General features: G+C 48.1%; 4 protein-coding genes across 10 annotated transcripts; 1 reads left to right on the top strand and 3 right to left on the bottom strand.

Annotated features, from left to right (window-relative positions):
* Window positions 1-751: 751 nt before the first annotated feature.
* On the bottom strand, window positions 752-6643 carry LOC121602598 (cilia- and flagella-associated protein 43). 2 transcript variants are annotated; one of them, XM_041931359.1, is made up of 14 exons: window positions 6482-6643; window positions 6148-6416; window positions 5700-6073; window positions 5230-5626; window positions 4428-5121; window positions 3993-4362; window positions 3803-3927; window positions 3387-3732; window positions 2865-3302; window positions 2296-2798; window positions 1958-2204; window positions 1760-1888; window positions 1265-1680; window positions 752-1179 (listed from the first exon to the last, which is right to left on the bottom strand). In XM_041931359.1, the coding sequence occupies exons 1-14, from the start codon at window positions 6508-6510 to the stop codon at window positions 846-848; spliced, it is 4671 nt and encodes a 1556-aa protein (XP_041787293.1). In that variant the 5' UTR covers window positions 6511-6643; the 3' UTR covers window positions 752-845. The 2 variants fall into 2 exon arrangements, with proteins under 2 accessions (XP_041787293.1, XP_041787290.1); XM_041931356.1 differs by having other exon boundaries at window positions 4428-5626.
* Window positions 6644-6719: 76 nt separating this feature from the next.
* LOC121602612 (NAD(P) transhydrogenase, mitochondrial-like) lies at window positions 6720-13380 on the bottom strand. Of its 5 annotated transcripts, XM_041931397.1 has the most exons (9): window positions 13327-13380; window positions 13042-13185; window positions 11414-11648; window positions 11212-11323; window positions 10171-10325; window positions 9943-10083; window positions 9421-9874; window positions 7158-9264; window positions 6720-7084 (listed from the first exon to the last, which is right to left on the bottom strand). In XM_041931397.1, the coding sequence occupies exons 3-9, from the start codon at window positions 11505-11507 to the stop codon at window positions 6941-6943; spliced, it is 3207 nt and encodes a 1068-aa protein (XP_041787331.1). In that variant the 5' UTR covers window positions 11508-11648; window positions 13042-13185; window positions 13327-13380; the 3' UTR covers window positions 6720-6940. The 5 variants fall into 5 exon arrangements, with proteins under 5 accessions (XP_041787331.1, XP_041787309.1, XP_041787315.1 ...); XM_041931375.1 differs by lacking the exons at window positions 13042-13185; window positions 13327-13380 and adding an exon at window positions 11719-12293; XM_041931381.1 differs by lacking the exons at window positions 13042-13185; window positions 13327-13380 and adding an exon at window positions 11985-12293 and having other exon boundaries at window positions 11414-11866.
* A 3129-nt stretch (window positions 13381-16509) lies between these two features.
* Window positions 16510-20973, top strand: LOC121602648 (isocitrate dehydrogenase [NADP], mitochondrial-like). Of its 2 annotated transcripts, none has more exons than XM_041931423.1 (6): window positions 16510-16891; window positions 18561-18702; window positions 19348-19460; window positions 19570-20153; window positions 20244-20495; window positions 20562-20973. In XM_041931423.1, the coding sequence occupies exons 2-6, from the start codon at window positions 18600-18602 to the stop codon at window positions 20845-20847; spliced, it is 1338 nt and encodes a 445-aa protein (XP_041787357.1). In that variant the 5' UTR covers window positions 16510-16891; window positions 18561-18599; the 3' UTR covers window positions 20848-20973. The 2 variants fall into 2 exon arrangements, with proteins under 2 accessions (XP_041787357.1, XP_041787352.1); XM_041931418.1 differs by lacking the exon at window positions 16510-16891 and adding an exon at window positions 17927-18184.
* Window positions 20943-22751, bottom strand: LOC121602638. The gene is made up of 4 exons (XM_041931408.1): window positions 22402-22751; window positions 22026-22301; window positions 21661-21951; window positions 20943-21575 (listed from the first exon to the last, which is right to left on the bottom strand). The coding sequence occupies exons 1-4, from the start codon at window positions 22640-22642 to the stop codon at window positions 21025-21027; spliced, it is 1359 nt and encodes a 452-aa protein (XP_041787342.1). The 5' UTR covers window positions 22643-22751; the 3' UTR covers window positions 20943-21024.
* Between the last annotated feature and the right edge of the window lie 4702 nt (window positions 22752-27453).

Below are 27453 nucleotides of genomic sequence, written 5' to 3'. Positions count from 1 at the left end.
TAAAAAAGTATACCTCTCTCCCTCACACATCAATCTCTCACTGCCTCCATCCTATTCACAAGACAATTTAGATTCGTCTTGATGAGCCTTGGTGGAAAGTGTGTAATGTTTGACGGCGTGGGGTAGGGGATTTTCTCCCGCAATGTTGCCCCCAACATGATTGAATCGAGCGGATGAGACATCCCCTCTCGCTCGACCCACCGATCGGAACAGTCGGAGTCACGCATTGCACGAATTGCAACCCCCTTCACGCGCGGGGGTCAACCGGAAATGGGAAACCTGCTTTTCCACCTGCCGAAGAGTGTGCCCACCGCGGTTCAGCCAACCGTGACGGTACGGTTCGGTTCTGGGGTCTGAACTTTCCAACCAATATGGTCTCCACCCGCATACCCCACTCCCTCACCCTCCGAGAGCTCTTTATCAATTCCAAACCTCTACCCCTACGCGGGAAATGTCACCCGGATGGCCCTAATTTTTGGTTTCCCTCTTTAATTTGCCCGAATTGCCTCCCCCTCCTATTAGAATTTGAAATATTCAAACCGAACTGTACAGCTTTGTCGATTAATGCTACAAACGCATCACGCATGATAAATAAATTAGTGGAAGACGTAACACGCCACAGAGACACGATTGTTCGGGTATTAAAGGTTCGTAGTTTACCTTTCTTGATCACGATTTGTGTTTTTTACGCTCGCTGTGCATAGAATTCAGATACTGATGCAACTTTTAGATTCTTTGCGGCACAAAGGGATAAAAAACCATATTCTAAATACTAATTTTATTGTAAAAAACTGCAAAAACACTCTCAGTTCTCATTCATCCTTCAGTTGCCAACATCAACATACCTAATTCCCCAGCAGGTGATGAACGTTATGCGTCATGACGCTGGTAGACGCCGTCAGGGTCGGATACGTCTTGAGCCGCTGCAGCTCGAGCATCGTGCCGAGCTCGAGTATGTGCGTGTGCTGCGCTTGCACCAGCCGCACCAGGCGGGCCCGCTCGACGATTGCCGTCATCCGGTCCTGGGTTGCCTTCTGTTCCATCTGCTCCAGCTCCGCATCCCGCTGCAGATGCTGCTCCGTCACGTCAATGTTGAGCGTGCGCGTTTGCTGATCCAACTGCTTGTTCTCCTTGCGCTTCGTCGCAATACGCTGCTCGATCTCTTCGAGAGCGGTTTTGCTACGGGTGTGCAAAACGAAACGAAAACAAACGTGCATCAGAAACAGTCTACCATTGGGTGGAGCATACGTTCAGCATCACTTACAGTTCCTGCAACATTTCCTCCTCATTCTGGACCGCGTTCCGTATCTTTTTCTCCAGCGCCATCTGGCTGAAATCTTCCGACCGCTTCATACCCTTCATCTTCAGCCAGCTCTGGACCTCTTTGGTGATCTTGCACTTCTCCACCGTTGCGAGCTGATCGCGCAGATCGCGCAGCTGCAGCTTCAGTGCCCGGTGTTCCCACTCCTGGAAGATGATTTTGCGCCGGAACAGGGCTGCATTGATCATGGCGTTCAGTTTTTTCGTCCCGGCTCGCCGGATGATGGCATTGATGTCCTCGACGTCGGTTCGGTGGATTAGTACGCAACGGTCAAAGTCGCTCGTCCGACCGGACTGCTGAATTTCGATCCAGCCACGCTTCATCACAAGCTGAACCGTCCGGTTGGTAGCGGCCTCAAACTGTGGGTAAGGTAAGAAGAATCCCAGTAAACCGATGCCGATTGCTGATGCCAATCGACACTGATTTACTATAACCTACCTGATCATTCTGCAACTGCTCGAGAGTTTGCTCCAGGGAAGTTAGTACATTGCGCTTGCTGGTAATTTCGCGCTGAAATGCGGCTATAGCTGCTTCCGCGTCGGAAAGCATCAGCTCACAGCTTTTGAGCTACGTTTTGGAAGGACAGTCCGATTAGCACGAGCACGTTTGCATGTTTCGAAAGTCCGCGACACTCACCCTAAACTCACTCTCGATCTTGATGCGACGCATTTTGATCAGCGTCTGCCACAGGCTGCTATCCATCCCGGCCGGACAGTTGGAGGGTTGGTCCAGCGACTCGCAGTGCGCCAGATAGTCCTGACATTCTTTGGGCAGCAGTAAGTTGCCGTGCGTACCGGGCGTCTTCTTCGCCACGATCCGCTTTGCCATATCCTGAAACACCGACACGGTGACGATCGACCGTAGCTGAGTCTTGGGCCTTCGTCTGAAAGGGGAAATTTAAATAAGAGGTGTAAAGTTTAAGGCCCTACTCTGTATCTCCAAAGATCTGCGATCTCCAGGACGACAGAAATTACTTGAATATCTTGTACGCTTGATCGACGAGTGCCGACTGGGCCGTGTCGGAAAAGTTAATCTTAAACTGCTTGTCCAGCAGCCGATCCTTCGTCCGCAGCGTGTCGTACGTGTTCCTGTAGTCCGCCGCCTTCTCCTGGAATTCGTTCAGCACCTCCGTCAGCTGGTCGGTGTAGTCGGCGTTCTGTTCGATCTGGGCCCGCAATCGAGCAACGTTCGCATCATACACCAGCCGGGCGTGATTGTAGAGCGTGGCGCGAAGAATGCGCATCTCTTCCTGCCGAATGGCCGCCTCGATGACGATCTTCTGCAGCGTCAGCTTCGCCACCGCGGTATTGAACCGCTTGATCTGCTCATCCAGACTGATGGCCAGCTCATGCAGCTCGTCCTGCAGCATCTTTCTGTAGCGCAGCCTTTCCTGGTGCAGCACTCTGCTTTGCTCTTCGTATTCGTTCACCTCGCGTATGTCGGTTTCGTTGTAGTGCTGTGGTTCCTTCCCAATTTCCTGCAAGCAAAATACAACGAAAAGCGTGAGTCTGTGTTCTTGCCCACAAATCATGGCCTCGAGTACCAAGCATTGGGGCAGCGGTAAACTCTTTTTAATCTCATCCTCCCACCGATGCTCCAGCACACCGTCCATCATTGTCACGAGAGCACGATCCTTGAAATCGTCCTCCAGGAGTTCGCGCTGTCTTCGCTCACGCTCCTGCCGCTCCAGCTCCAACAGCCGTTCCACGCTCGGACTGATGTAAGGTGGCACCGGAATCTCACTATCCTCCGTGTGTATGATCGTATCTGGTCGTTCGTCTGCCGCATACTTGGGATCTTCAATTTCCGTCACCTCGAACTTGTTCCGATCGGCCATCAGATTGCCAAGAAAGACCAACTCTTGCTGAACGTACCGTGCCCTACGGTTGCGCTTCAACACCAGCTCCATCTCCTCGTGCTTGAGTGTTTTGATCTGTTCAAATTTTTCGTTGAACAGCGTGCGTAACTTTTCAATCTCCAACTGTCGGGAATGTACATTTTAGAGAGAAAAAACGGTTAGATCGGACGCCACATGGGACGATAGAAACACTCGGTCGCGACTTACATCACCATAGATAAGCTCAAAGTACAGCTGCTCAAACGTGACCACCTCGAGCTGGTCGTATCTCAGCGCGTACGGTTGAAAGAACTGGTGCGTAGTCGTACCGGACAAGGCGTACGATTTCTCCAACGATGCTCGTGCCAGATTGTCTAGCTCGTTGGCGTACTCGGGATCACGGTTAAGGATCGATTCCAGCTGATAGGTAGGCGTCGGTTTCCACGGCAACAGCGCATCGTGACTGGCGTTCAACTCCGTCTCCCGATACACGCGCACCTTCTCCAGGTGTTGTCTGTACTCGTTAGCTGGCACAATAGCATAATTTTCTACAAAGGCTTTCTTAAACATCGGTCTGAGCAGACGAAAATCGTTATCATTTAGCTGTCTAAATACATCAAAACACGTGCTTTACCAACACATACCTGATTTTCCAGGGCTTTTTGCTCATTATCATCCAACAGTTTTCAATCAACTTCTCGTTAATATCTTTCTGTGATTCGATGAACTGCTGCAAACGCTTCTTCTCCTCGTCTTTTGTATGGTTTGCCTGCGTCAAAAGAGATTTATGTTAAGTATTAATCCCTTCTCCAACCATCCCAGCAGCTAGCTTACTTCCTGTGTGAGCTTTTCCGTCGCCTCCGCATTCAAGTTAAACACCTGCAAAGGGAACCGCTCCTCCACAGGAGCTCGTTCGTTGTGATTAAGTAGCTCTTTGAGCTGATGCTTTATCTCACCAAACTCGGCAAAGATTGCCTCGTGTTCGGGTTCGTATATTTTGCCCTTTTCTTCCAACCGTTCCCTTTCTGCTTGCTCTATCCATGGAACCGCTGCGTCGATGACCGTTTCGTCGAGCAAAGATGAGATTTCTGCCTCGCACGGTAGCGATTTCGATGTATAAGATATCGTATTAGGACTTTGGGGAATTGGTTGCAGCAACTTCAAAACCGTCAACATGCCACTGTGGCATAGTACCGTTAAAAACCTACGTGAAAAACAAAATAATTTTGAAAATTCCGAAGCGACTCAGTTTCAAATTTTGGTACGTACTCGCTACTTCTGTCCAAGGAGATCTGCTTGATTCCTCCGTTGAATCGTGCATCAAAAGTTAAGGAACAAATCAGTCGGTCTGTCGCACACTCGTAAAGCGCAATCTTGCCTTCCATCGACCAAACGTACAGGTAACGGTCGTCTACGCACAGTTCCAGATGCGACACCGCCAGCGGAGTTTTGATCGTTCGGAGCAGTACAACGTCAATTTCTGCATCCGTGCGAGTAATCTCCAGCAAATCAATAACGTTGGTCCGTATTTCATAGGCGTAGAAATTCAGATTGGTGCCAGCGCCCTTTGGAATAATATGACAGTAATCTTTCGGCAGTCTTAGCTGCGTTCTCGTCGTCTCCTCCAGGCTGTGCTGCTTCACGATTAATTCAATTGAACTGAAGCTAATGCTGTCTTCCGTTTCTAGCGGTTGCACAACCAAAACTTCCTGACTACTGCACCACATGAACAAGTGCTTGGATTTTCCTAACTCACCAAACACTTGCAGTACGTTCATTTGCCACCCGTCGGACAGCTCTAAAATTGCTATCTGACCTGTTGCATCCACCGCACCGAAGTATCTACTATCTGCGATGGCAAACACCACCGAAACAATCGGATGGCGCGAAAGGTACAACCGTCCGGACAGCTTCACCTGCCTACCATCAACTGCAACTAGATGTAGATATCCGGTGTCTGAACCTACCACGAAAAAAGGCATTTCCGGGTGATGGGCAATGGATGTTAGCCGACCTACGGTGATTGTATCTCCCGCTGCCCCTGTCTCAAGATGCAATAGCTTGACCGTACCGGCCGTCGGTTTAATTCCAACCAGCTGTTGTTGGGCATCATTCAAGCAGTTGTTACAAAATCTATATCCCACGTCCAAATCTTTGACAATTTGAAATTCCACATTGCGCACGTCCGTATCCAGCACCGTGCGCATAATAAAGCCCTCCGTCGTAATGCCCAACAGCCCTTCGGCGGTGGAATAGCTCAGCAGCTGGCTGTACGAAGCATCCGACTGGGTAGACCACATTTGATTCCAGGTGCCTTTCTGTTTTTTGTAGAAGTTAACCTGCCCATCAGGCGCGCTAACGAAAAGACCGCCCTTGCAGTAGAACACGTACGGGATGTATTCCTGATCGTTTGTCAAAGGTTCGGGATTGCATATGGTTTGACTGATCTGTCCCGTTGATGCTAGTATCTGCAGAGAGAGAGAGAGAGGGGGCTCGTTATACAGAAAGAGTGTTTGAAGTAGATAGCCCACGGCAACTTACAATGAACACTTTTGCCCGTTGTGTAACCACTGCCAGGTTCCCATCGATCAGAAAGGTCACACATAGGGGTAGCTCAACCATTTCCAACTCCAAGTGAACCGTTCGTTCAATCAGTCGGCTGAGGCGGATGTTCCCATGCACCTCCCAGAGTTCAAGGTCCGGCTTACGGGGCGCATACTGACACACGGCAAACACTGCCGATGGGCTGCAAATCAAACGCTGCACTTCGCAGAATATGGCAGAAGGTTTCTTGCACAGCAGCTCCTTGCTTCTCCATGCGTACACTTCCAGCGAATAGTCCGGCACACCGGTAAGAGCTACCAGTAGCTCACTCTCGGAAAAGCAAAGTGCCGTGTAGGAACATTCCGTTTGATCTGAAAAGACGATCGACATTGCACACTCTCACCATGCATATTTATGAACATTTTTGCAAATTACAATCGCCCACCTCCTTCAAGAATCGACAGCACAGTGTTGGCCGGATACGACACAAGCAATATGCGGGGATTGGTGCATCGTTCCGCAAACGCCACTATCGGAAACAGCTTGTGGCCTGCGATACAGGCTACCCCATTGCCCGAGTGTACACCGTCGGCCGAATAGTACGACTTGGCCGTTGTTTTCAAGTTCACGAACAGAATATGGCCACCCATCGCTATGGCGACCGCCGCGTTACCAACGACGCAAGCCATCTCAACCACGCCTGGATTGATCCATCTGCAAGGGAGGAGTTGGAAAAGATGGAACACAATGTGCTTTTAGGGTTTGTGAACACAACTTACAGCGCCTTCGTTCGGATATTTTGCTCCATTCTCGCTTTTGTTTGTTGAGTTCGATTGAAAAGTGTTTTCACATAAAAGAAACCGCGCACACACTCCCAGCTCTGAACTGCTACTGACACTGTACGAATGTCTTCCTATAAACAAGGTCGTGGCATGCTTGTACGATTGCCAAGGTAACATAAACTGGCACATTTGTTTACTACCGAATCGTTTAGCTTCTACAACAACGCTTCAATAATCAATGTACACCATAACACTCTTTATTTTACACATTACATAAACCATAGAATTTTATCATTGTATGGCCACGGTTGTTATCGCACGGTTTGTTCTTACATTACCACTCACTTAATTAAATGCTTTTGTAGCTGCTACCGTCGCCTCGGTCGGCAAACGGCGCTTAGTGAAAGTACCCATTCCCTCTTTCCCAATAATTTCGTCTCTCGCTCCACTCTGCCCTCAGTTGTCTTCCTTAATCTTGCCCAGCAGGGCGTCGCACGTCTTCTTCGCGTCACCGAGCAACATCGAGGTGTTCGGTTTGTAGAAAATCGGGTTGTCCACTGCCGCGTAACCGACGCCAAGCGAACGCTTCATCACAACCACCTACAGATAGATAAGAGCTCCAGGTTAGTGATGTCCCACGACATGTCGGTAACAGTCCAGCGCCTCCACTTACCTGATCCGCCTTCCAGACGCGCAGCACTGGCATGCCGGCAATGATCGAGTTCGGGTCGTCCTCCGCCGCACTGTTCACCGTGTCGTTCGCACCGATCACCAGCACCAGATCAGTCTCGTCAAAGTCTTCGTTGATCTCCTCCATCTCGAGCACGTCGTCGTACGGGACGCCCGCCTCCGCCAGCAGCACGTTCAGCTGGCCCGGCATCCGGCCCGCCACCGGATGGATGCCGAAACGTACCTTCTTGCCGCGCGCCTTCAACAAGCTCACCATCTCCGCGATCGGGTACTGCGCCTTGGCCACGCACAGCCCATACCCGGGCGTGATGATGATGTTCTTCGAGTTGCGTATCATCTCCACCACGCCGTCCACGTTTACCTCCGTGTGGGTGCCCACAATTTCTGCCGGCTTGCCGCCGGCCGTCGAGGTCGTACCGTACCCGCCCAGGATCACGTTCGGCAGCGACCGGTTCATCGCTTTGCACATGATGTAGGACAGGATGGCACCGGACGAACCGATCAGGGCGCCCACGATCGTCATCAGGTTGTTGTTTAGCATGAAGCCTTCTGCGCACAGCGCCCAACCGGAGTACGAGTTCAGCACCGTGATGACGACCGGCATGTCGGCGCCACCGATGGCAGCCGTCAGCGTGACGCCCATCGCCGTCGACATGGCGGCCGTCGCACCGAGCAGTCCCAGCCCGCCGGCCATCGTCGGCTCCAGGTAGAACGCACCCATAGCGGCCAGATTGCCCGCCAGCAAGCCTCCGTTGATAAAGTGCCGGCCGGGCAGCAGCAGTGGGGCCGAGTTAAGGACGCCCTGCAGCTTGCCGTACGCTACGAGCGATCCACTAAACGTGACGCCCCCGATGTACGTGCCCAGAAACAGGGCCGTCTTCAGCACGTTGGCCGCCGGGTCGGTCGCCAGCGTGGGGAAATCGTGCATGTACGTCGCCACACAGGTCAGCACAGCGGCGGCACCGACCAGGCTGTGGAAGGCGGCCACCAGCTGCGGCAGATCCGTAATTTGAATGCGCTTGGCAATGATCGATCCGAGCAGTCCGCCCAATCCAGCCACACCGCCCATCTGCATCAGCACCTCTGTGCTCGGGGCCATGTGCCCCAGGGTGGCGGCAATACCGCCCGTAACGCCCATCATACCGAGCGCATTGCCCAGCCGAGACGTTTTCTGCGAGGACAGCCCGACGAGCGCCCCGATACAGCAAAGACTCGAGGCCAGATATGCCATCTGGTGGATTTCGGGCAGCTGCTGCAGTGCACCGACACCATACCCGCCCAGAAACACGGCGGCCGGGATGCCGTACAGGTAGTTGTGCTCGGGCGGGTCCGTTGGGCGCTTAAACATATCCAGCATGCGCTGCGTCACGAGAAAGCCGCCGAAAATGTTGACGAACGAAATGAGCGCTGCACTGGCCGCGAGCGTTTCGATCGTGTTGGACGGCATCACACCGCCACCCATCAGCAGCAGCCCACCGACGGCCGTTATGCCCGAGATGGCGTTCGTGACGGACATGAGCGGCGAGTGGAGGGCGGGCGTAACGCCCCACACCGTGTGGTATCCCACAATGCCGGACATTGCGAACGTCGTCATCATGGTGGTGAAGGCGGCATTCGGTGCCACTGCGCCGAGCCCCAGCAACGTGCCCAGCCCGCCCGTATACATGAGGCTGCTGCGGAGCGTCTCCTTGAACGGGTCGGCCGGCAGCGCTTCAGCTTTGATGGCGGCCGGCTTGCTGGCCGCGACTGCCGCCGGTGGCTTGGCCGACACGGGAATTACTGGCGGTGGCCACATTAGGTTGCCGCCCTGCAGCACCATGCTGCCGCGCACCACCTCGTCCTCGGGATTGATGTGGAAGTGGTCCTTCTCGCCCATCGAGAGCAGAAACTTGGAGATGTTGTTCGCGTACAGCGTGGAGCTTTGCGTCGGCAGCCGGCTCGGGAAGTCGGTCAGCCCAACGTGCACCACATCGTGCACCACCTTGATCTCGCCCGGGACGGTCGTTTGCACGTTGCCACCGGTTTCGGCCGCCAGATCGACGATCACGCTGCCGGGCTTCATCGATTTTACCATTTCCTCCGTGATGAGACTGATGGAAAGAGTGAAGGCGAGAGGGAAAACGAACGATTAATCACGTGTTTTGTAGAATTTCGTAGCGCGTGCTGCGTGCAATGTTGTACACAAACGGCGGATTCAACATTCCAACTTGCACGAAACACTCGCACGCAACTCGCCCGCAACTTACAGCGGCGCCTTTTTGCCCGGGATGAGCGCGGTCGTAATGATCACGTCCACCTCCTTGCACTGCTTCGCAAACAGTGCCATCTCCGCCTCGATAAACTCCTTGCTCATCTCCTTACTGTAGCCGCCCGCCGTCGAACCGTCCTCGCTGATGTTGATGGTCAGAAACTCGGCGCCCATGCTTTCCACCTGCTCCTTCACAACCGGGCGCGTATCGAACGCGCGCACAATCGCACCCATGCCGCGGGCCTGCCCGATCGCGGCCAACCCGGCCACGCCGCCGCCAATGACCAGAATCTTGGCCGGCGGTACCTTACCGGCCGCCGTAATCTGGCCGGTAAAGAAGCGCGGAAAGTGATTGGCCGCCTCGATGACGGCCCGGTAGCCGGAGATGTTGGCCATCGAGGACAGTGCGTCAAACACTTGCGCACGGGAAATGCGCGGAATCGCATCCATCGCTGCAAAGGATTGAAGGCGTTAATTAGCACGAACAGTTTTTGTCAAAGCGCTTCGTGATGTTGTTTACCAAATGCATTAATTTTCCGCTGTGCCAGCTTGTCGATCAGCTCTTTGTTTTGGGCCGGATACAGGAAGGAGATCAGCGTCGATGCGTCCCGTAGCTGGGGAATTTCGGGCTCGATCGGTTGCCGTACTTTCAGCACAATGTCTGCGCGGTTGGAGTATACGTAAGTAGCAGTAAGTTAGATTCATTTCCCAATCGAATCGTTTAGAATCGAGCTTCATTTTTACGTACCAGTTTCGAACGCTTTGCGACCGTCGACGATGCTGGCTCCGGCGGCTTCATAGTCGGCGTCGCGGAACTTTGCATTCAAACCAGCGCCACTTTCCACCTGCACCTTGAACCCTTTCTTGACCAGTGTGCCGGCAACAACCGGTGTAACGGATACTCTGTAGATAAGGGAAAATACAGGGAAAAATAACGATTGGTTAATATGTAAATTCCAAAATAAACTTTGAAAAATTTTGAAGCATTTCTGAGTTGGTTCACAATAGCAACATACATTCATACAATTTCAAACCCTTTTTATAATTTTTGTTAAACAATAATCCCAAAAGGTACGTAAAGTACTAGTAGTTTTGCTATAAAATCTACTAAATGTTTTTATGGTAGAGTTTTCATATTTTAGGTAATTTTTAAGTGCTACTTCATAACAAATAATGTAAAAAAATTACAATTACAAACTTACAAAAATAGTTATTTTTAAATAATTCATACTTTCTAAAAAGTATCCTTCATGTCAACATCAATTATAAGTCGATTATAATAGCCGATTATAACTATCGCTAATGATCGATAACAATTATTATAATATTATTAATATTATTAATACTATTTTTTAAATTATTTAAATAAATTTTAAATTACAAAGAAAGTGATATGGAATTTTCACCATCCCCTCCATGCATTCCATAGGTTATGAAATGCACTTGAGGCTGTAATTGATTACAAGTGGTACGAGCAAGATAAAGGCATAAGGGGTTATCTAAAGAAATAAAGATTTAGCTTACACTATGCTACGAGATGCTGATAAGCTCCAATTTTTTTTTTAAACAAACTTCTTGTTTTTCTTATATGTTTCATAGACATATTTGTACCACGAAACCACTGATCGTCCTTGATACACGTGGACACAAGTCAGGATGGGAATCAAACCAATGATATTTCGATATTAATTAACAAGAAGATGCTGTTTCGATATTAATATCAATACCAATCCGACGCTATTTCTTATCTTACATCAACCCTTGTCTGGATTAAATTACTTCTTCTTACCGTTTTTCATTGGCCCATCTCTCCTTCGGCACACCGATGACCAGATTCTGGTACGGAACGCCTTTCACTGCCGTCGCCGGTTTGCCATCCTTCTGCAGTAACTTAACGCTTCCTAAAAGCAAACATTTTAACAGAGAAACATTAACTATTTCATCTCATCCTATCCTCCCTCTTAGTCAGAAAGCATTGTTCAGTGCCAAACCTGAGAACAATCGCAGCGGATGCACCGGTTTCGTCAGTTGCAGCAGTGCATCTCCCTGCAGCTGGCAGCACAGCCGTAGCACGCCGCGCGTCATAGTGTGCGTTGGGTGGTGCGGTGCAGTCACTTACAGCAGCAGCTCGTCCTCCCGCACACGCGTCCACTCCTTCTGCCCGGTGGCTTTCACCCTCGTTGTCTTCGGTTGGCAATATTCCGCTGTGCGCCCGTAGTTATCAATCTGGCACGAAAAACAACGTGGCAAATATGATAATGCAATGCACTCACACCTTCTCTCTTCTCTCTCTCACTTCTTTTTGTTTAGTTCAGTAGCGATTAAAGACACTTTCGATCGGGGTGATCTTGATGCACTCTATGCACTATTCAATGTCAACTAAAGTACTCTTTTAATAAGGCTTAGTAATGATGGGACGGAGCTAAACGCTTTTACACTATTTTCTATGAAAACAAATCAACAAACACAGCAATGTTTCGATTAAAACAAAAAATTGCAATGATAAAATTGCGTGTCACGCACACGCACTCTTGCGCTGGTGAAACGCACACATCCACGCACCGGATCGCAACCGGTAAAGATCGCGCAGCAGAAGAGCGCACACAGGCGCGACAAACCAAAAACAGTAACAAAAACAGCAGTAACGATAAGGGCAATACAACAGCAGCAGCACGCGCGAACACACAGCACTTCACTAACGATGGCCTGTAAACGACCCAGAGCACGACCGGCGGGGCCCGTCGACACACACAAGAATAGCGGTCCGCACGCGCGCGTGTGGACGGTTGCGCACGACGTCGGAAATGACAACAGCTCGCGAGAGACGGCGACGACGGACTGGCCTGCGCTGCCGGCCGGCTTGGGACCGGATCTGTCCCGAGCGGCAGCGCAACGAAATCGTGAACCGAACCACGAAGAGAAAGAGAGCGAGAGAGTGAGCGAGCCGGTTGGACTCTCTGAGGGCTTGCAGGGAGCTGTTGTGTGTTGTGATACGAGAGAGATCCACACACACGTACAATAAGCCGGCCGGCCGGTTAGCAGGGGGACAGGACGACATAACAGGGGTGGTTGGGTGACAGTGCAAGAGATGCATTGTGCTTCCTTTCCCGCTGCACATCCGACACCCTTTTCGATGGGAGGCAGGGAGTTGTGAGATCACGTTCACGGTTGCTCTCATCCAGTTAATAACCCGCGGTCCCTCCGTTGATTAAGCTGACTGTGCGGTGAGGTTAGGAGGCGAATGGTGGTGGGGGGGGGACAGAAGGTGGGGAAGAAATCTCGCTTCTAAACCCACAGGTTTGCATAAAAAAATGTTTTTTTTTGCATGTTTTGGTTCTTTACTGTAACATCACACCAGTTTAAGGGCAGGGAACGGCAATCGGCGAAGCTGCACTTTGAAGCTTAAATATTAATAAGACTAAAAACATTCTTTCTTCATCGTAAATTTGAGTGAAAACGCACAAAACCATGTATAAAAACATAAAAACATAACCAGCTTGATCAAAACACCTAAGATCTTGTGGGTTACTAGTCTTTGATCGAACAACCATAAACTGATGACTATGGTAAATGATTACAGCAAAATAGAAACATAATTCATGCGTTCTAAAGTACGTACAAGTTGCTTAGGATGAACCTGGAGGATGGCTAAACCCTTTGACTTCAAGCAAGTCCTGCTCGGGATCGATTCCCGTCTGAATCTGTGGCGCCTCCCCGTGACCATTGCGTGGCTCGTGGCTTTTGATTACGTCCTATTATAAAACTGCCAGTTATTGTACATGTTGTATTGCGATATACAAATTTAGGAAGAATAAGAAGAAAGAAAAAAATATAAATTAGAAAAAATAACTAAAAATCTAAAATAAGTAAATTAAATAAATAATAATAATTTAAAAATTATTACCTCAACGTGATCATCCACACAGAATTGTCAATTGATCAACCCTGAAATAACAATAAAACGAAAAAAACATATTAAAAAACTAACATAAAAAGAGGAGTGCAATAACTGTGCCATGTATTTAGCGCTTCCAAATTACTGCTTCGCTATACAGAGTCGGTCTAATCATCCTAAGCATTTATAAGATAAGTTATTTAAACAAGAGCAGTGAAGAACGATCTTCATCTTTAAAAAAAAACACACGCACACACACATAATCCCGCAAGATATGGTGAATTGCTCTCTTTTGCACTATTTTAAAAGCAAGTGTAGCAAGTGTAAATTCTAATCATCTACGATAATTGGCCACTTCTAACACACGCATAGGAAAAGACACACCCAACAATTACGCGATACGCGCGCGCCAACCCCCGAGACAGATGAAATTGCGTCTTATTTAATTCTGTTTTGGACGCCACACCGACCCAGGCACACACACACACACACAACACACCCCCGTTTGAACCTGCCCCGACCGCATATCAAACGGGAAGCAACGACCAGGGAACGGTGACTGTGTGTGTTTAGGCATGTTTTATTTACGCGGCAGTTAGGGGATGAGAACCGGCGAATGCCGGCATTTAGCGCGAACAAGAAGATCGTGCCCACCCCAACGATCGTCTAACAAAAAGCAAACCCGGGAAAACTGTACAGTGCTAACCAGAAGGTGGAAACAAAATGCCAAACCGAGAATATTATTTTTAAAAAACTGGTTCCAGCAGGAGCAATGTCACCAAACGAGCAAAAGCGACATGGCCAATTCACTAATCATCATTTCTCGGCAATGGCAATTTGCAATCCTCCGTGCCTTTCCCTCTCGTTGAATGCTGCATATTTGTTTGTCTGTTGATTAAAAAGTAAACAGTAAAAAATAGGCCAATTTGGAACAGCGTGTGATTAGCAGCTGGTTCGCCTTCGGGCTGTCGATTTGCTTTCCGGTCCCTCCAGAACGGCCATACGACCATAATTCTCAAGCGTTGTGTGCATCAGCAGCTCATCTATGAATAAAACTAATTCGCATGCTTTTACGTCAGCATTGTGGTGGATTTGATTCGCCTCTCCTCCTTCTTTCATCCCGTTCATAACCTCTCATCGATATCCGAATGCGCTTCAGTGCGTTGTGCGAAGCCACAATCGTACCTAAAACGAGCAATAAAAAGAAAGAAATTGATTGCAATGCACATTTCCCTGCCCCGTGCAACAGCCCGTGTGTGATATTGCCAGCGTTATCAACCCCTCCGAAACGATATTTAAGCCCTTCCATCACCATATGATCGAGCAACAACCGTCGAGCAGCTTTTGCGCGAAACGAACCGTCGTCGTTGTTGGTTGACGGGTTTATCACCTTGATAAGCATTGTTTGGCAAACTTTATGCTTATGGGGGGGGGCGGGGTTGTATGAACTTTTACATGTTGATTGTGTTACACCCCGGGCGTAGGGGTGAAGTGGCCAGGTGCTGAAGGGTGGATAAACTTTGCTCCAAAACAAAAACAAACAAACACTGCGCCGGCGGCAGCACACGCGCAGGTTACGCAAAAGAGCGCTTGGCGTGCGCGCAAAAACAAAACCAAAAAGTGCGAACGAACGTTATCAAAACTGTTCTAACAAAAGTGTTCATTATCATCACTCACAATTGGTCAAGCAGTGCAGTATGTTAAAGCAGGGGAGCCCAAAACGATTGCTTCTTATCATTAGCAAGTCATCCGCCCCCCTGCCAAGTGGGAATGCTAGTTGCTCGCTTGGGTTCAATTGTTCAAACGCAGAGGTTATAAAGTAACCGTTGGGTCGGTGGGTGGTTTACTTTTGAGCAAAATAATTAAGACAAACGATAAGACGATCTAAACGCCGTACGAGCAAAAAGAACAACAATGCTATCTTGTGATGACATTTATACCGTTTTGGACAGGTCTCGCGGTCAGGCACAACCCCCCTGGTAATGATGTGCTCTTGTACTAGAGAGTTTGAGTGTTGTTCCTCTGACAACGTTACATGTACGGCTTCGTTCACCACGGCCTACTGCTGTTATCTAGTGCAACAGCAACAAGTGTTTGTGGGGGAAAGAAGGCAAGACAGCCGAAACGGTGGGCGACATTTGGGTATGTCTGAAATGGATGCTGATGCTATCGCTCTAGTAATAAAGTTCATTGAACCTAAAGAAAAAAGTGCAAAATATTCACATTAATGATACTGGTTTGATCGAGACCGTTTGCAATTTCTTAAATATAGAATTAAAATTCTTTTTAAAATGATCTTCTCACTGTGATGCTCTATACAGGGTTTTCCAGGAATTCTCATAGCTGTGGGACCTTTGTTGACTCTTTTCTAAGTGAAATGAGCTTAATGTAATGGGAATTGGACTCTAAAGCAACCTTGTTGAACAATTCTAATAAGAATTTCCTAGGAGCCTGTTCAAACAGGGTGCCATAGAGTCCAATTTCCAACATACGAAGTTTTCTTCTTGTAAGAAAGAGTCGAGGAAGTATCCCACAACTATTCGAACCCCTGAAAAACCCTGTAATATTGACCGAAAACTTTCCCTTCCCTTAATTCTCATTGTCCAGCGACATACGACGATAAGAGAGGCGCTCGAAAGATGGTTCAGGCATCCACTCCCCCCGAAAAACAATCATGTTCGTTTATCACTCATTATCTTCACTTAACGTTTTCCTCCGAATGAAATAGACGGGAAGGATGGACTTACATTGACTATTATTGATTTTCTTCCCTTCCCTCTCGGGCGGGCGGTTGCCATGCTCACAAGTAAATAACGCACCGATTGTGAATAGCATAGCAGGCTAGTGGAAAAATCCATCTCCAGAAACGCAGGGGGTCATTTCTACACACCCAGTGGGAGAGAGAGAGTGTGTGTGTGCGTGCAGCAGAACGCAAGTGCGGGCCTTTGATAGACGACCCTCGTCGCTTTTAAACAAATCAACCATTCGGTCACGGCCACAATCTTATCTCTCTGCTCTGCTCTGTCTGACGGATGCCTAGTGGTGGTTGGCATCTGCACCATATGGATGGAGACAGTGATTGCCCGTAAAGGACCACAGCTGCTGCATTACTATGGATTCCATCGAAGTAAGCGTGACTTCTTCAGGTTCCCTCGTAAATGCTTTCTGCTATTTCCAACTCATTCAAAAGTGATAATACCCCATAGAACGCAAAAAAGAACCCCGAAAAGGACATCCTTCCCCATACAGGCACTGACTTTTAATCCGAACTGCGTCGCAGCGACGCAACGAACGAAACACGCACAACTGGCCGGCCTTGAAAGCAGCCACATCAACCGATTCCAGACCATTGAACGAACGCGCTACTCCCGCACTGTTCCCGTGCTCCCACCCATCCGAAACGGTCCTGTACAAAAGTCGAAAAGCAGCTCGATGACGACGACGAGCCCCCGTGCGACCAGAACCCACCCCGTTCTCAGCACAACACATTCCGGTCACGTTGGATGCGTTCGTTGGTTTGGCAAACAGCGACCCATCAGAGAGGCCACGATCCCCCTCACACGCGCGCACTAAGGTAAATGTATCACACACACGCCAGCATAAAGCCGGGGTTAAAGAGAAAGCAGGAAATGTTTATAAGAAAAGCGATTCTATGCGTGCGACATTTGCTAAAAATAAGCTGCAAAAGCAGTATCTTATAACCGATTTTCGTAAGAGGGAAGCGGGTCACACAGGTCGGGTTTTTTGCTGAGCGCTTGGCGAATTTCATCTACCAGGTCACAGTGCGGGACGCCACATTAACGGTCCTTGGGTGCAGCAGTGCTTAATTTTTGACCTCTTAAGAAGATTTCCCTCAAGAAAGGTGAAAACGTGTACTAGAGACGTGAACAGGATCGGCCAAACAGGTCCCGCGAAAGGAAAGGCGCGACTGCGGCAAACCAGTTCCAATCCTGGTTGCACATTCTCAGGGTCTGTCTGTGTGTGTGCCTGTCTGGAGGTAACCACAATGCAATATCGCGGAACATGATCGATGCAGGCGCACACACACGCGCACGCACACATTTTAAAACTCGCGTGTGGTGGCCGAGGGGGGGGGGAATCATTCTTTGCCTTTTCTCCTGTCTGGAAATTGCAAAACCCTTGGGCCCTGGTGAGACGGCACGGGGCAACCGGGGCGAAAACGGGGTTTTGCATATACATATTTGCAAATGCGGCCATTGCCATGGTCCGCAGGACGCTGCAGACGAGCTAAAAATAATAAGCCGATGCGTTTATGTCAGTGGCGCACAAGCGCGGCGCGCACGGCGGAGGATTAATTGAGATGCAGCGGGCGGGAGGGCGGCAATCGGGACGAGTGGGCCGGCCGGGTGCGTTCGCAGCCGCCTACGGATCGTGCGCTAAGTCTCGTATACAAAATAGAACCACACAGCTACCAACACGTACTCGTACATACACATACGCACCGTTCTCTCGGCCAACTTGACGCACCCGTGCGCGCCCTGATCCGCTCTCGCACCGGAACGCACGCAGCAGCAGCGGAGTTCGTTATCACGAGCGGGTTTCTCTTCCAATTCGGGATTGCTCTCCGACTCGAACCGGCACCGTCATCATCGGGCGGAGAGTGCCGCGCGGCCATATGACTCTCCGTGGACCAGTGCCGCACTCTGTTCGTGACCAGCGTGGCAGTAGCACCGTCATCTTCGCGTTCGTTCACATCCTGTGGTTCCGCGGACTGTGCCCCGTGTAGCTCTTCTCGTTTGCGAATCTTGCTTCACTTCACTTGCCGGTTCCGGTTGCAAAGGAAACGTATCGAGCCAACCGATACGCACGCACCATTCCGTGTTCCGAACGTTCACCAACTCTGTGTGTGAGTTAGCCTGCGGTTTGTTTACCTTTTTGTTCGGCACCTTCTGTCAAAGTTGCTTTCCCCGAGGAGGCAGGGCTTGCCGGTTTTTCTCTGCAAACCGGGAAAAGCAACCACGCTGGAACGGTGCTACTTTATTGTAGCCGCCGTGTGTGTCTCAGTGTTGTTCACCCCCTAAAAATACTCACCCCTTATCAGGTGGATGAACCGACGGCACTGATAATGCTTTTTGTGACGTTGGATTTTTGGTCTGGTCAAATTCCTCCGCGTAGCTTCCTTCCATTGTCAAATGATTGTTTATGTTTTTTTTTCTTCTCTCTTTCTCTTTCTCTCTGTATCACCATGCCCCACTCACTCGCTCTTTCTCTTTTTTTTGCAGAACATTTTAGTGCAAATCGTGGAATAAAACCGCACCAACATGGCCCGTCTTCTCGCCCGCTTCTGCAAAACGCTTCCGGTGCAGGGTAGCTCAACTAGGACGATCCTGCCTGCCGTTACCATGGTGCCGTCGCGCGCACGCAGTAAGTAGCAGTTTCCCACTCACGCTAACGCACTCTTTTTCGGCACGTATCGGGTAGACTTCGTGTGCTGCGTGTATGCGCGAGCGACTCTCCGCGTGGAAAAAAATGCATGCTTGCGCTGCCGTTGCAATTGCACTCCGCCATAATCGTGTCCAGTAATGGAAGGTGCGCACGACCCTGACCCATTTTTGTTTGCCACTGACCTTCGCTCTGTAATACCACTCCCTGTCTGGAGTTCGGGGTTTGCCACGTGTCCACAGTTTCTTAAAACAAAACGATTTAAATGTGCACTCTTTCGTAATGGCGGATGTTACGCCATGATTGCTTTTCCCCGACACCGGCATTGGGGCTCACAAGCCCCACTTATTTGACTTAGCGGGCTGGCAGCTAAAATCAAAACAGTTTCAAAGGTCGTTCGTGGCTGCACAATCACGATTTGATAATCTGATATTTTTGCAGCGCCTGCTCGAATTGCATTGCGGTGCATCCTTCTCGTGATGTATGTGTGCGTGTGTGGTGCTTTGCCTCCAAGTGATAAGGCATTACACACTGCCCCAAATGGGTGGCCTTGAAACTATTTCCCATTGCCGCATGCATTGGTGTATTATTGGCACTGATTTTCTTTTTTTTTCTGCTTTTTTGTAGGCTCCGACACCCGTATTCAGGCCGTAAAGCCTATAGTGGAGATGGATGGTGATGAGATGACCCGCATCATCTGGCAGTTCATCAAGGACAAGCTGATCTTCCCTTATGTTAAGGTTTGTACGATCATCACGCTTAAAAAAGCGAGCGAAATAAAATTTAAATATCTTCTACTTTTTGGATCATTGCTATCTCAACAAACCCCCCCCCCCATCCCCCGGACAGGTCGAAGCACTTTACTACGATCTCGGACTTCCCTATCGCGACCAAACGAACGATCAGGTAACGATCGATGCCGCCCATGCCATGCTGAAGCACAACGTCGGCATCAAGTGTGCGACGATCACGCCGGACGAGCAGCGCGTCGAGGAGTTCAAGCTGAAGAAGATGTGGCTGAGCCCGAACGGTACGATCCGCAACATACTCGGCGGCACGGTGTTCCGCGAGCCGATCATCTGCAACAACATTCCCCGCATCGTGCCCGGCTGGACCAAGCCGATCGTGATCGGGCGTCACGCGCACGGCGACCAGTACAAGGCGCAGGACTACGTGGTGCGCAAGCCCGGCACGGTCAAGATGGTGTACACCGGCGAGGACGGTACGGTGGAGGAGATCCAGCTGTACAAGTACACCTCGCCCGGCGTGGCGCTGGCCATGTACAACACCGACGAGTCGATCAGCGCGTTCGCGCACTCCTCGTTCCAGGTGGCGCTGGGCAAGCGGTGGCCGCTGTACCTTTCCACCAAGAACACGATCCTGAAGCGCTACGACGGTCGCTTCAAGGACATTTTCCAGGAGATTTACGAGAAGTATGGAATGCACCAGCCAGTTGTTGAGTTGTTGCTTTGCTAATGAACCCCTCTTTTTCCCATTGCTTGGCATCGCGGTTGACCGTGCAGAGACTACAAGAAGCAGTTCGAGGAGGCCAAGATCTGGTACGAACACCGGCTGATCGATGATATGGTCGCGCAAGCGCTGAAATCGTCCGGCGAGTTCGTGTGGGCCTGCAAAAACTACGACGGCGACGTGCAGTCGGACATCGTCGCCCAGGGTTACGGTTCGCTCGGTCTCATGACGTCCGTGCTGGTGTGCCCGGACGGCAAAACGGTCGAATCGGAAGCGGCACACGGAACGGTCACGCGCCACTACCGGTAAGCCGTTGGCAGCTTCCGCCATACCCATAGCATCCGCTGTATAACGTCCTTTCTTCTCTCCAGCGAGCATCAAAAGGGACGCCCCACTTCCACCAATCCGATCGCTTCGATCTTTGCGTGGACGCGCGGTTTGGAGCACCGTGCGAAGCTGGACAACACGCCCGAACTGGCCCGCTTCTCCAAGGCGCTCGAGAAGGCCTGCGTCGACACGGTGGAATCGGGCAAGATGACCAAGGATCTGGCCCTGTGCATTCACGGCTCGCGCAACCTCAAGGACAGCATGTACCTGAACACGCAGGACTTCCTGGAAGCCATCTCCGAGCAGCTGGAGCGCACGTGGAAGAAGTAAAGAGTGGCCACACTCGTCCCCACATCCCTCCCTGCCTTTCTATTTTGTATCATATGTGCAGTAATCTTTTTCTCCCACAACCAAAAGTGTGTATGTGAATTAAAATAAAAACTTTTTATTACACTATTCGAGGCGGATCAACTTCCAGGGACCGGTGGGGGAGTACGCATTCGCGGCCTACGATGTGGCCCGGTTTTCCTTTGCATTCTCGGCGTTCGCTGCCGTTTTGCTGCCCGGCTTGCCGCCGCCGGGTTCCGCTTTGGCCAGATCGCCGCTTACCCGTTTGGCCAACGGTTTGCGGCCCGCCGGAGGGAGCGCTTTGCGTGCGATCTTGCGACCGAGCTTGATCTGAATGGCATGGTTGGTGGGAGCACCCTTGCTGGAAGCGCCTGTGGTGGTGGTCGCCGACCCTCCCCGATTGCTGTTGTTCGTGTTGCTGCTGCCGCTGCTACCGTTGCCTGGGGGGTTCGTCCCTTCGCGCCCGTTCTTCCCATTGCCCAGCGTCGCCTTGGCCACCGATTTGCCTTCCTTCGGTATGCCCGGCAGCTCCAGCTTCTCGATCGTTATGCGCCGCCGGCGGAACGTTTGCTGGTTGGCCCGCTTTATCAGGTCGGCCGGGATCGGCAGCTTGAAGCAGACGTAGCCCGCCCGTTGATGGGGAATTTGATCGAGGGCAACCACATCGCCGAACGGTTGAAAGAAGATTCGCAGCGCATTGTTCGACAGCTCTGCGAGGGGTAGGGAGAGAAAAGAAAGATCCCGAACGTTACCGAACGTGTTCCTGCGGCCTCCTGTCTCTTCTTCTGCACTCACCATCCGGATTACAGTACTTTTGATATGCCATCTGTACGGAGATTTGACGCTCCTTGAAGGTGCTACGGTTTAGGCCCTTTGCTGCAGCCCGTGCTTCCGCTCTTCGCCGGAACCGAATGTGACAGTTGACCGAGCGTAGCTGTGCGTACTCGGCATCCGTCAGTACCAGCGTGCCGTCGGGAAACTCCATCCGTATCGAACGGATCGGACCAAACATCTTGAAGTGCTGCCACAGCTCCTGGCGCGTCGTTGCTGCCGGTACGTTCTCAACATACACACAGTTTTCCGTCCCTATTTTGGGAAGACAGAGCCAAAAAGGTTCTTAGCACAGTCTACCCCAACCGCGGTGGCCACTAATAACTTACCCAACAGTGACGGATTCATAATCGGTTTGGCGCTGTAGGTGCTTTCGGTTTTCACCTCGCACGCATTCTTGGCACTTTCCGGTGAGTCAAACTCGATCGTACTGCACAGGTACGGGCCCGTCTCGAACGGGTACTGTGGCTGGCGGCCCACTATGTTCCGACCGCCGCGGGTTCGCAGCTCAATCGACAGCACCATCCCGTAGCGCTGGAACAGCTGGTACAGCTCGGACTTTTTCGTACCGCCCGGAATGTTGCTCACAAACACACTCTTTTTCACTACAAACCATGCAGGCCAGACAGGGAATAGGAATTAGCTGTGTGTGCGCCCGTGTGTGTGTGTTTGCGCGTGAGTGTTTAGGTGTGTGCCAATACTTACTGTGCTGGAGAAAATATTCATCCCCCTCGCAGATTTCGCCATTGCTGAAGTAGAGCTTTTTCACCTGCTCCTGCTTGGCGGCCGATGGGTCTGCCTCGTACGTGAAGTAGAAGAATCGTTTCAAGCCCTTGTTTTTGATGTCCACCTTTTTCAGCATTCCCAGCACGGCTTGCCGATTCTGGCGCTTTCTGGCCGGCATGTTGTCCGGCTTTTCCCCGCCGGAGGATGTGGAGGAGTTCATTGTTCGCTTCTACCCGCACACTGTTGGCCAAGGGGACTCTGGGGACTTCCTACATACGCGAACAATTGTTCACATAAACTTCGCACCTCGACTACGCCTGCCAAGGTAGGTGGAATTTGTTTATGTCGCGGCATCCTCTGGCACAAGGTGTGTATAGCAAAAGTGGCCCAAGAAACAAAATCTGCCTATATGACGTTAGTTCGGACATCGGTTTCCAGCTGCACTGTTGATTCGGGCGAGGTCGTGCGATTTTTAATAAGTTCGGGTTTATTCTTTCGAATATGAGGGTACATAAAGTTGAGAAACTAATTATCGTTTGGTTTTAGTGTTGAAAGGAACGGAAAGTTTAAATCTTTAGTTTTTTGAGCATTTTAAAATTTAATTAAAAAAAATCACATTCCAAGAGATTCAGCAGACTAGTGATGAGTAACTCTATATTTTTGCCAACTTTCTGGAATTTCTTTTTCTTTTTGCCGTAGTAGTTTGGAATAGTCGCGAATCGCCGGAGTCGTCCGGAGTCGCTTGGAGTCGGTGTCATCGAGAGTCGTTCGGAGTTGGCTGGAGTCGTTAGGAGTCGGAGTCATCCGGAGTCGTCCGGTGTTGTTCGGAGTCGTTCGGAGTCATCCGGAGTCGTCCGGAGTCGTTCGGAGTCGTCGGAGTCGTCCGGAATCGGTTGAAGTCGATATCGTCCGGAGTCGGCCGGAGTCGGCCTTCGCAATAAAGCCCAACATACGAAGTACACTTGCAAAGTGAAGTCCAACTCCGAATAACTCCAGACGACTCCGGATGACTCCGACTCCTGGCAGAACTAGTGTTTCGGATTTTTCCGGAGTCGGAATTGTCGGACTAATAATCAAGGTGGATTTAAAAATATCAGGTGCGTTAATCTAGGGCATTTTGAGAATTCGTCGCTTGACGTAAGGTCCCCAGGATTCCAAAATTTGTTCACATTTTTTTAATATAATTTGTCTACCCCATTTTTCGGTTAAATGTTATTTAAAAATATATTTTGGGCATTGCAATGTCGTATTCAACATTAAAACATAGATTTAAGTGTGTTGTTTCGTGTTATTCCGTGAAGTTATTCTATAATTCATTGTGTTTTCGACATGTTTGAGGATAAAAACTAAGAAATCATTATTTTTTATCAATTTTTACCTCAATTCCTCATTATCTACGAGCTGCACGAACAAGTTACGTGAGATTAGAACTATCCCAAGTAGCACAATCCCGTTAAGAAACCGTTAAAAGTATGCCTAAAAGTATTACTTTTAGCTTTCCATACAGCAGTAATTTTAGGGCTTACAACACTGCGTAACGCTTTCCTGGCTTCGTCAATGCTTCGTTAAAAATTAAAATTTTGCCGGTATTTTTAACGAAAAATATCAAACTCAACGAACAAATCGACAGAGATGGCTGTATTGCTCTTTCTCATTCTATATGCATTTTCTAGATCTTCGTTAAGTTACAACAGAAGGTGTTAATATTTCTTGGAATAAATGCATAAATTCACCACAAATACTTTTATTCGACATTTCATCGTTTTGTCACTGCATATTGTCACTTTATCACATAAGTTTCTTTCATTCCATGGGTTTCTTCCATTATATTAGCATGGAGGTCAGCTGCAGCCGTGGACGAAAAACTTGATGTCCAAACGCTATCCAAATCCAATATGCTGCGGAATATAAAACTTATGTAGCTCGTGTGAAGATAATGGTAATATCGATACACTGACCTGTTATAAAATCATGATGACACACAAATTAAACATTAGTTGATAGAAATTGTCGCAGACGCTTGGTTTTGTTGCCATCTACACAAAAGCTACACACACGAAGCTTGACGAACTTTTTGACATAAGAAATGGAGGCGCCATGTACGTGACCATGTACAGTATGTCTCAAAAATTATCGTCATCAAGAGCATGTTATTTTTCCCAAGAAAATATAAATTTTTATGAAATTTTTTCTCATTTGCAAATATTGCATACACTTTATCAAACTCTTCACATATATTATTTGAACATATGAAATTTTATTTTTTTATTTTTAAATTATTTTTTTATTATCACCGCAGATTCAAATAGAGGAATAAAAGAAAACACATAGTTTTCAAACAGTTAATAAATAAAATGGTTTGGTGTAAAAAAAACGCATTATTACATACATAAGAATGAAAAAATGATTTTCCGAATATTGAATAAATTGGAAATGGTGTAGATAAAATTTGAAAAACACTGTGTGTTATATTAACCCGAATCGATAAAAACGAGTGTAACGGAATACGTCGTTATGATGTAACGCTGTCCAATGTCATATTCTCTTAAGAAACTCTATTTGATTTTTAAAAGCTTTAAAAAACTGTTAATAATCAAATAGAGTTTCTTAAGGCTACTTGGGATTACTCACATGATTTTACATTTCGTGACTAAACAAATCATCAAATCTTTTGTCGTAATTCTCATTTTTTCGATAAATTCAATATACACACAAAAATGAACGTTGTAACAAAGAAATCTTTTCTTTTTGCTATGCTTTGTGTGGGGAAACCGTTTGTTAACGGTTTTAAAATGACGTACCCAAGTGCCACAAATCCACTAAACGACCACTAAACGGCTTCTAAACGACTCAAGTTCTCTACCTAAACGGAATATAGAAAGACTTCGTTTAGCAGACGCCAAACGACTCATGCATTCTAAAAATAGCAAAAAAGCTGGTGGCGCTATCTGTTGGTGGGATACCCCAACCAGTTGAGCTTCATCGCTTGGAGGAGAGCTTTCTCATTTCCTCTGTACTGTTGTATGGTTTCGCATTGAAGTTATGCATCGCTAGAACTAGAACGGCGATACGATTGTTTAAATACTAAACTCCAACGGAAACCACCAGCACTGAAGCAAGTGAGATTTGAGCAATGGTCATTGGTGTTGATACCCAAGTAGCACAATTCTGTTAAGAAACCGTTAAAAGTATGCCTAAAAGTATTACTTTTAGCTTTCCATACAGCAGTAATTTCAGGGCTTAAAACACTGCGTAACGCTTTCCTGGCTTCGTTAAAAATTCAAATTTCGCCGGTATTTTTAACGAAAAATATCAAACTCAACGAACAAATCGACAGAGATGGCTGTATTGCTCTGTCTCATTCTATATGCATTTGCTAGATCTTCGTTAAGTTACAACAGAAGGTGTTAATATTTCATGGAATAAATGCATAAATTCACCACAAATACTTTTATTCGACATTTCATCGTTTTGTCACTGCATATTGTCACTGTATCACATAAGTTTCTTTCATTCCATGGGTTTCTTCCATTATATCAGCATGGAGGTCAGCTGCAGCCGTGTACGAAAAGCATGATGTCCAAACGCTATCCAAATCAAATATGCTGCGGAATATAAAACTTATGTAGCTCATGTGAAGATAATGGTAATATCGATACACTGACCTGTTATAAAATCATGATGACACACAAATTAAACAATAGCTGATAAAAGTTGTCGCAGACGCTTGGTTTTGTTGCCATCTACACACAAGCTACACACACGAAGCTTGACGAACTTTTTGACATAAGAAATGGAGGCGCCATGTACGTGACCATGTACAGTATGTCTCAAAAATTATCGTCATCAAGAGCATATTATTTTGCCCAAGAAAATATACATTTTTATGAAAAAATTTCTCATTTGCAAATATTTCATACCCTTTATCAAACTCTTCACATGTATTATTTGAAAATATGAAATATTAATTTTTTATTTTTAAATTCTTTTTTTTTTATCACCGCAGCTTCAAATAGAGGAATAAAAGAAAACACATAGTTTTCAAACAGTTAATAAAAAAATAGTTTGGTGTAAAAATAAATACGCATTATTACATAAATAAGAATGAAAAATGATTTTCCGAATATTGAATAAATTGGAAATGGTGTACATAAAATTTGAAAAACACTGTGTGTTATAGTAACCCGAATCGAAAAAAAACGAGTGTAACGGAATACGTCGTTATGATGTAACGCTGGCAAATGTCATATTCTCTTAAGAAACTCTATTTGATTTTTAAAGGCTTTAAAAAACTGTTAATAATCAAATAGAGTTTCTTAAGGCTACTTGGGTACCCACGTATCTAACCACACGACCATTTATATAGATTTTTGCTCAGAAAGTTAGAAGGCTATATAGGTCATAATAAAATGCAACTTGTCGAAACACATTGCAAGAAAAGGATAGCAATATAATGATGAGTTGTAATACGCCATCTATTGATCAAACCAATGAAGCTGTGGAGCTTTCATTTTTTTTCTATGGATATTCAATTTTCCAGTCGTTTAAGCTTAATCTGTGGCGCTTGGGGTAAAGTCCCTCAACTATGGCGACCCCCAAAGGGCCTTATCCATCACCCGATATTTTTAATCCCCCTTGCTAATCAGCCTGTAAACACAGTTTTGAGAGCGGGAGTGAACAGCCACAAGGCGAAAGTTTTAGTTTTAACTATTTATTCTCCTGAAGACAAATACAAATAAATCCAAATAAAATAGCAATCAAACTTTAAAACGGTGTCACCTGCTGCTCGCTTCACTCGCTACTGGCTTGAAGCGCGTGCAACCGTTTCCCTGTCATTTCAACTGTCACTTTCCTTAGCTGTCATTTCACTTCATTCCGTTTATACGTCCGGGTTGGACTCATCTATAGCACTGCCTTTTCCTAACACAGCCGTACCGGCGAACTCGTTCGCTCCTGGGAACGTTCGCCGCGACGCTCATTTTCGCTCATTTCATATTGCTCTAGATCAAAAATAAGAAAATCGAATAGATT

This window comes from Anopheles merus, chromosome 2R, assembly GCF_017562075.2.
Source record: "Anopheles merus strain MAF chromosome 2R, AmerM5.1, whole genome shotgun sequence".
Lineage (NCBI taxonomy): Eukaryota > Metazoa > Arthropoda > Insecta > Diptera > Culicidae > Anopheles > Anopheles merus.
This window is presented reverse-complemented; position numbering and strand designations above follow the sequence as displayed.

Coding starts and splice junctions, on each gene's coding strand:
- LOC121602598 (XM_041931356.1), bottom strand. CDS start 6,510: ATGGAGCAAAATATCCGAACGAAGGCGCT. Junction 5,627..5,699: donor AACGGGCAAAAGTGTTCATT/GTAAGTTGCCGT, acceptor CTCTCTCTGCAG/ATACTAGCATCAACGGGACA. Junction 1,180..1,264: donor GAGGAAATGTTGCAGGAACT/GTAAGTGATGCT, acceptor GCACACCCGTAG/CAAAACCGCTCTCGAAGAGA.
- LOC121602648 (XM_041931423.1), top strand. CDS start 18,600: ATGGCCCGTCTTCTCGCCCGCTTCTGCAAAACGCTTCCGGTGCAGGGT. Junction 20,154..20,243: donor TTCCAGGAGATTTACGAGAA/GTATGGAATGCA, acceptor TTGACCGTGCAG/AGACTACAAGAAGCAGTTCG. Junction 20,496..20,561: donor ACGGTCACGCGCCACTACCG/GTAAGCCGTTGG, acceptor TCTTCTCTCCAG/CGAGCATCAAAAGGGACGCC.
- LOC121602638 (XM_041931408.1), bottom strand. CDS start 22,642: ATGAACTCCTCCACATCCTCCGGCGGGGAAAAGCCGGACAACATGCCG. Junction 22,302..22,401: donor TGAATATTTTCTCCAGCACA/GTAAGTATTGGC, acceptor CATGGTTTGTAG/TGAAAAAGAGTGTGTTTGTG. Junction 21,952..22,025: donor TATGAATCCGTCACTGTTGG/GTAAGTTATTAG, acceptor TTCCCAAAATAG/GGACGGAAAACTGTGTGTAT.
- LOC121602612 (XM_041931397.1), bottom strand. CDS start 11,507: ATGACGCGCGGCGTGCTACGGCTGTGCTGCCAGCTGCAGGGAGATGCA. Junction 10,326..11,211: donor AGATGGGCCAATGAAAAACG/GTAAGAAGAAGT, acceptor CCTTATCTACAG/AGTATCCGTTACACCGGTTG. Junction 10,084..10,170: donor TCGCAAAGCGTTCGAAACTG/GTACGTAAAAAT, acceptor CCAACCGCGCAG/ACATTGTGCTGAAAGTACGG.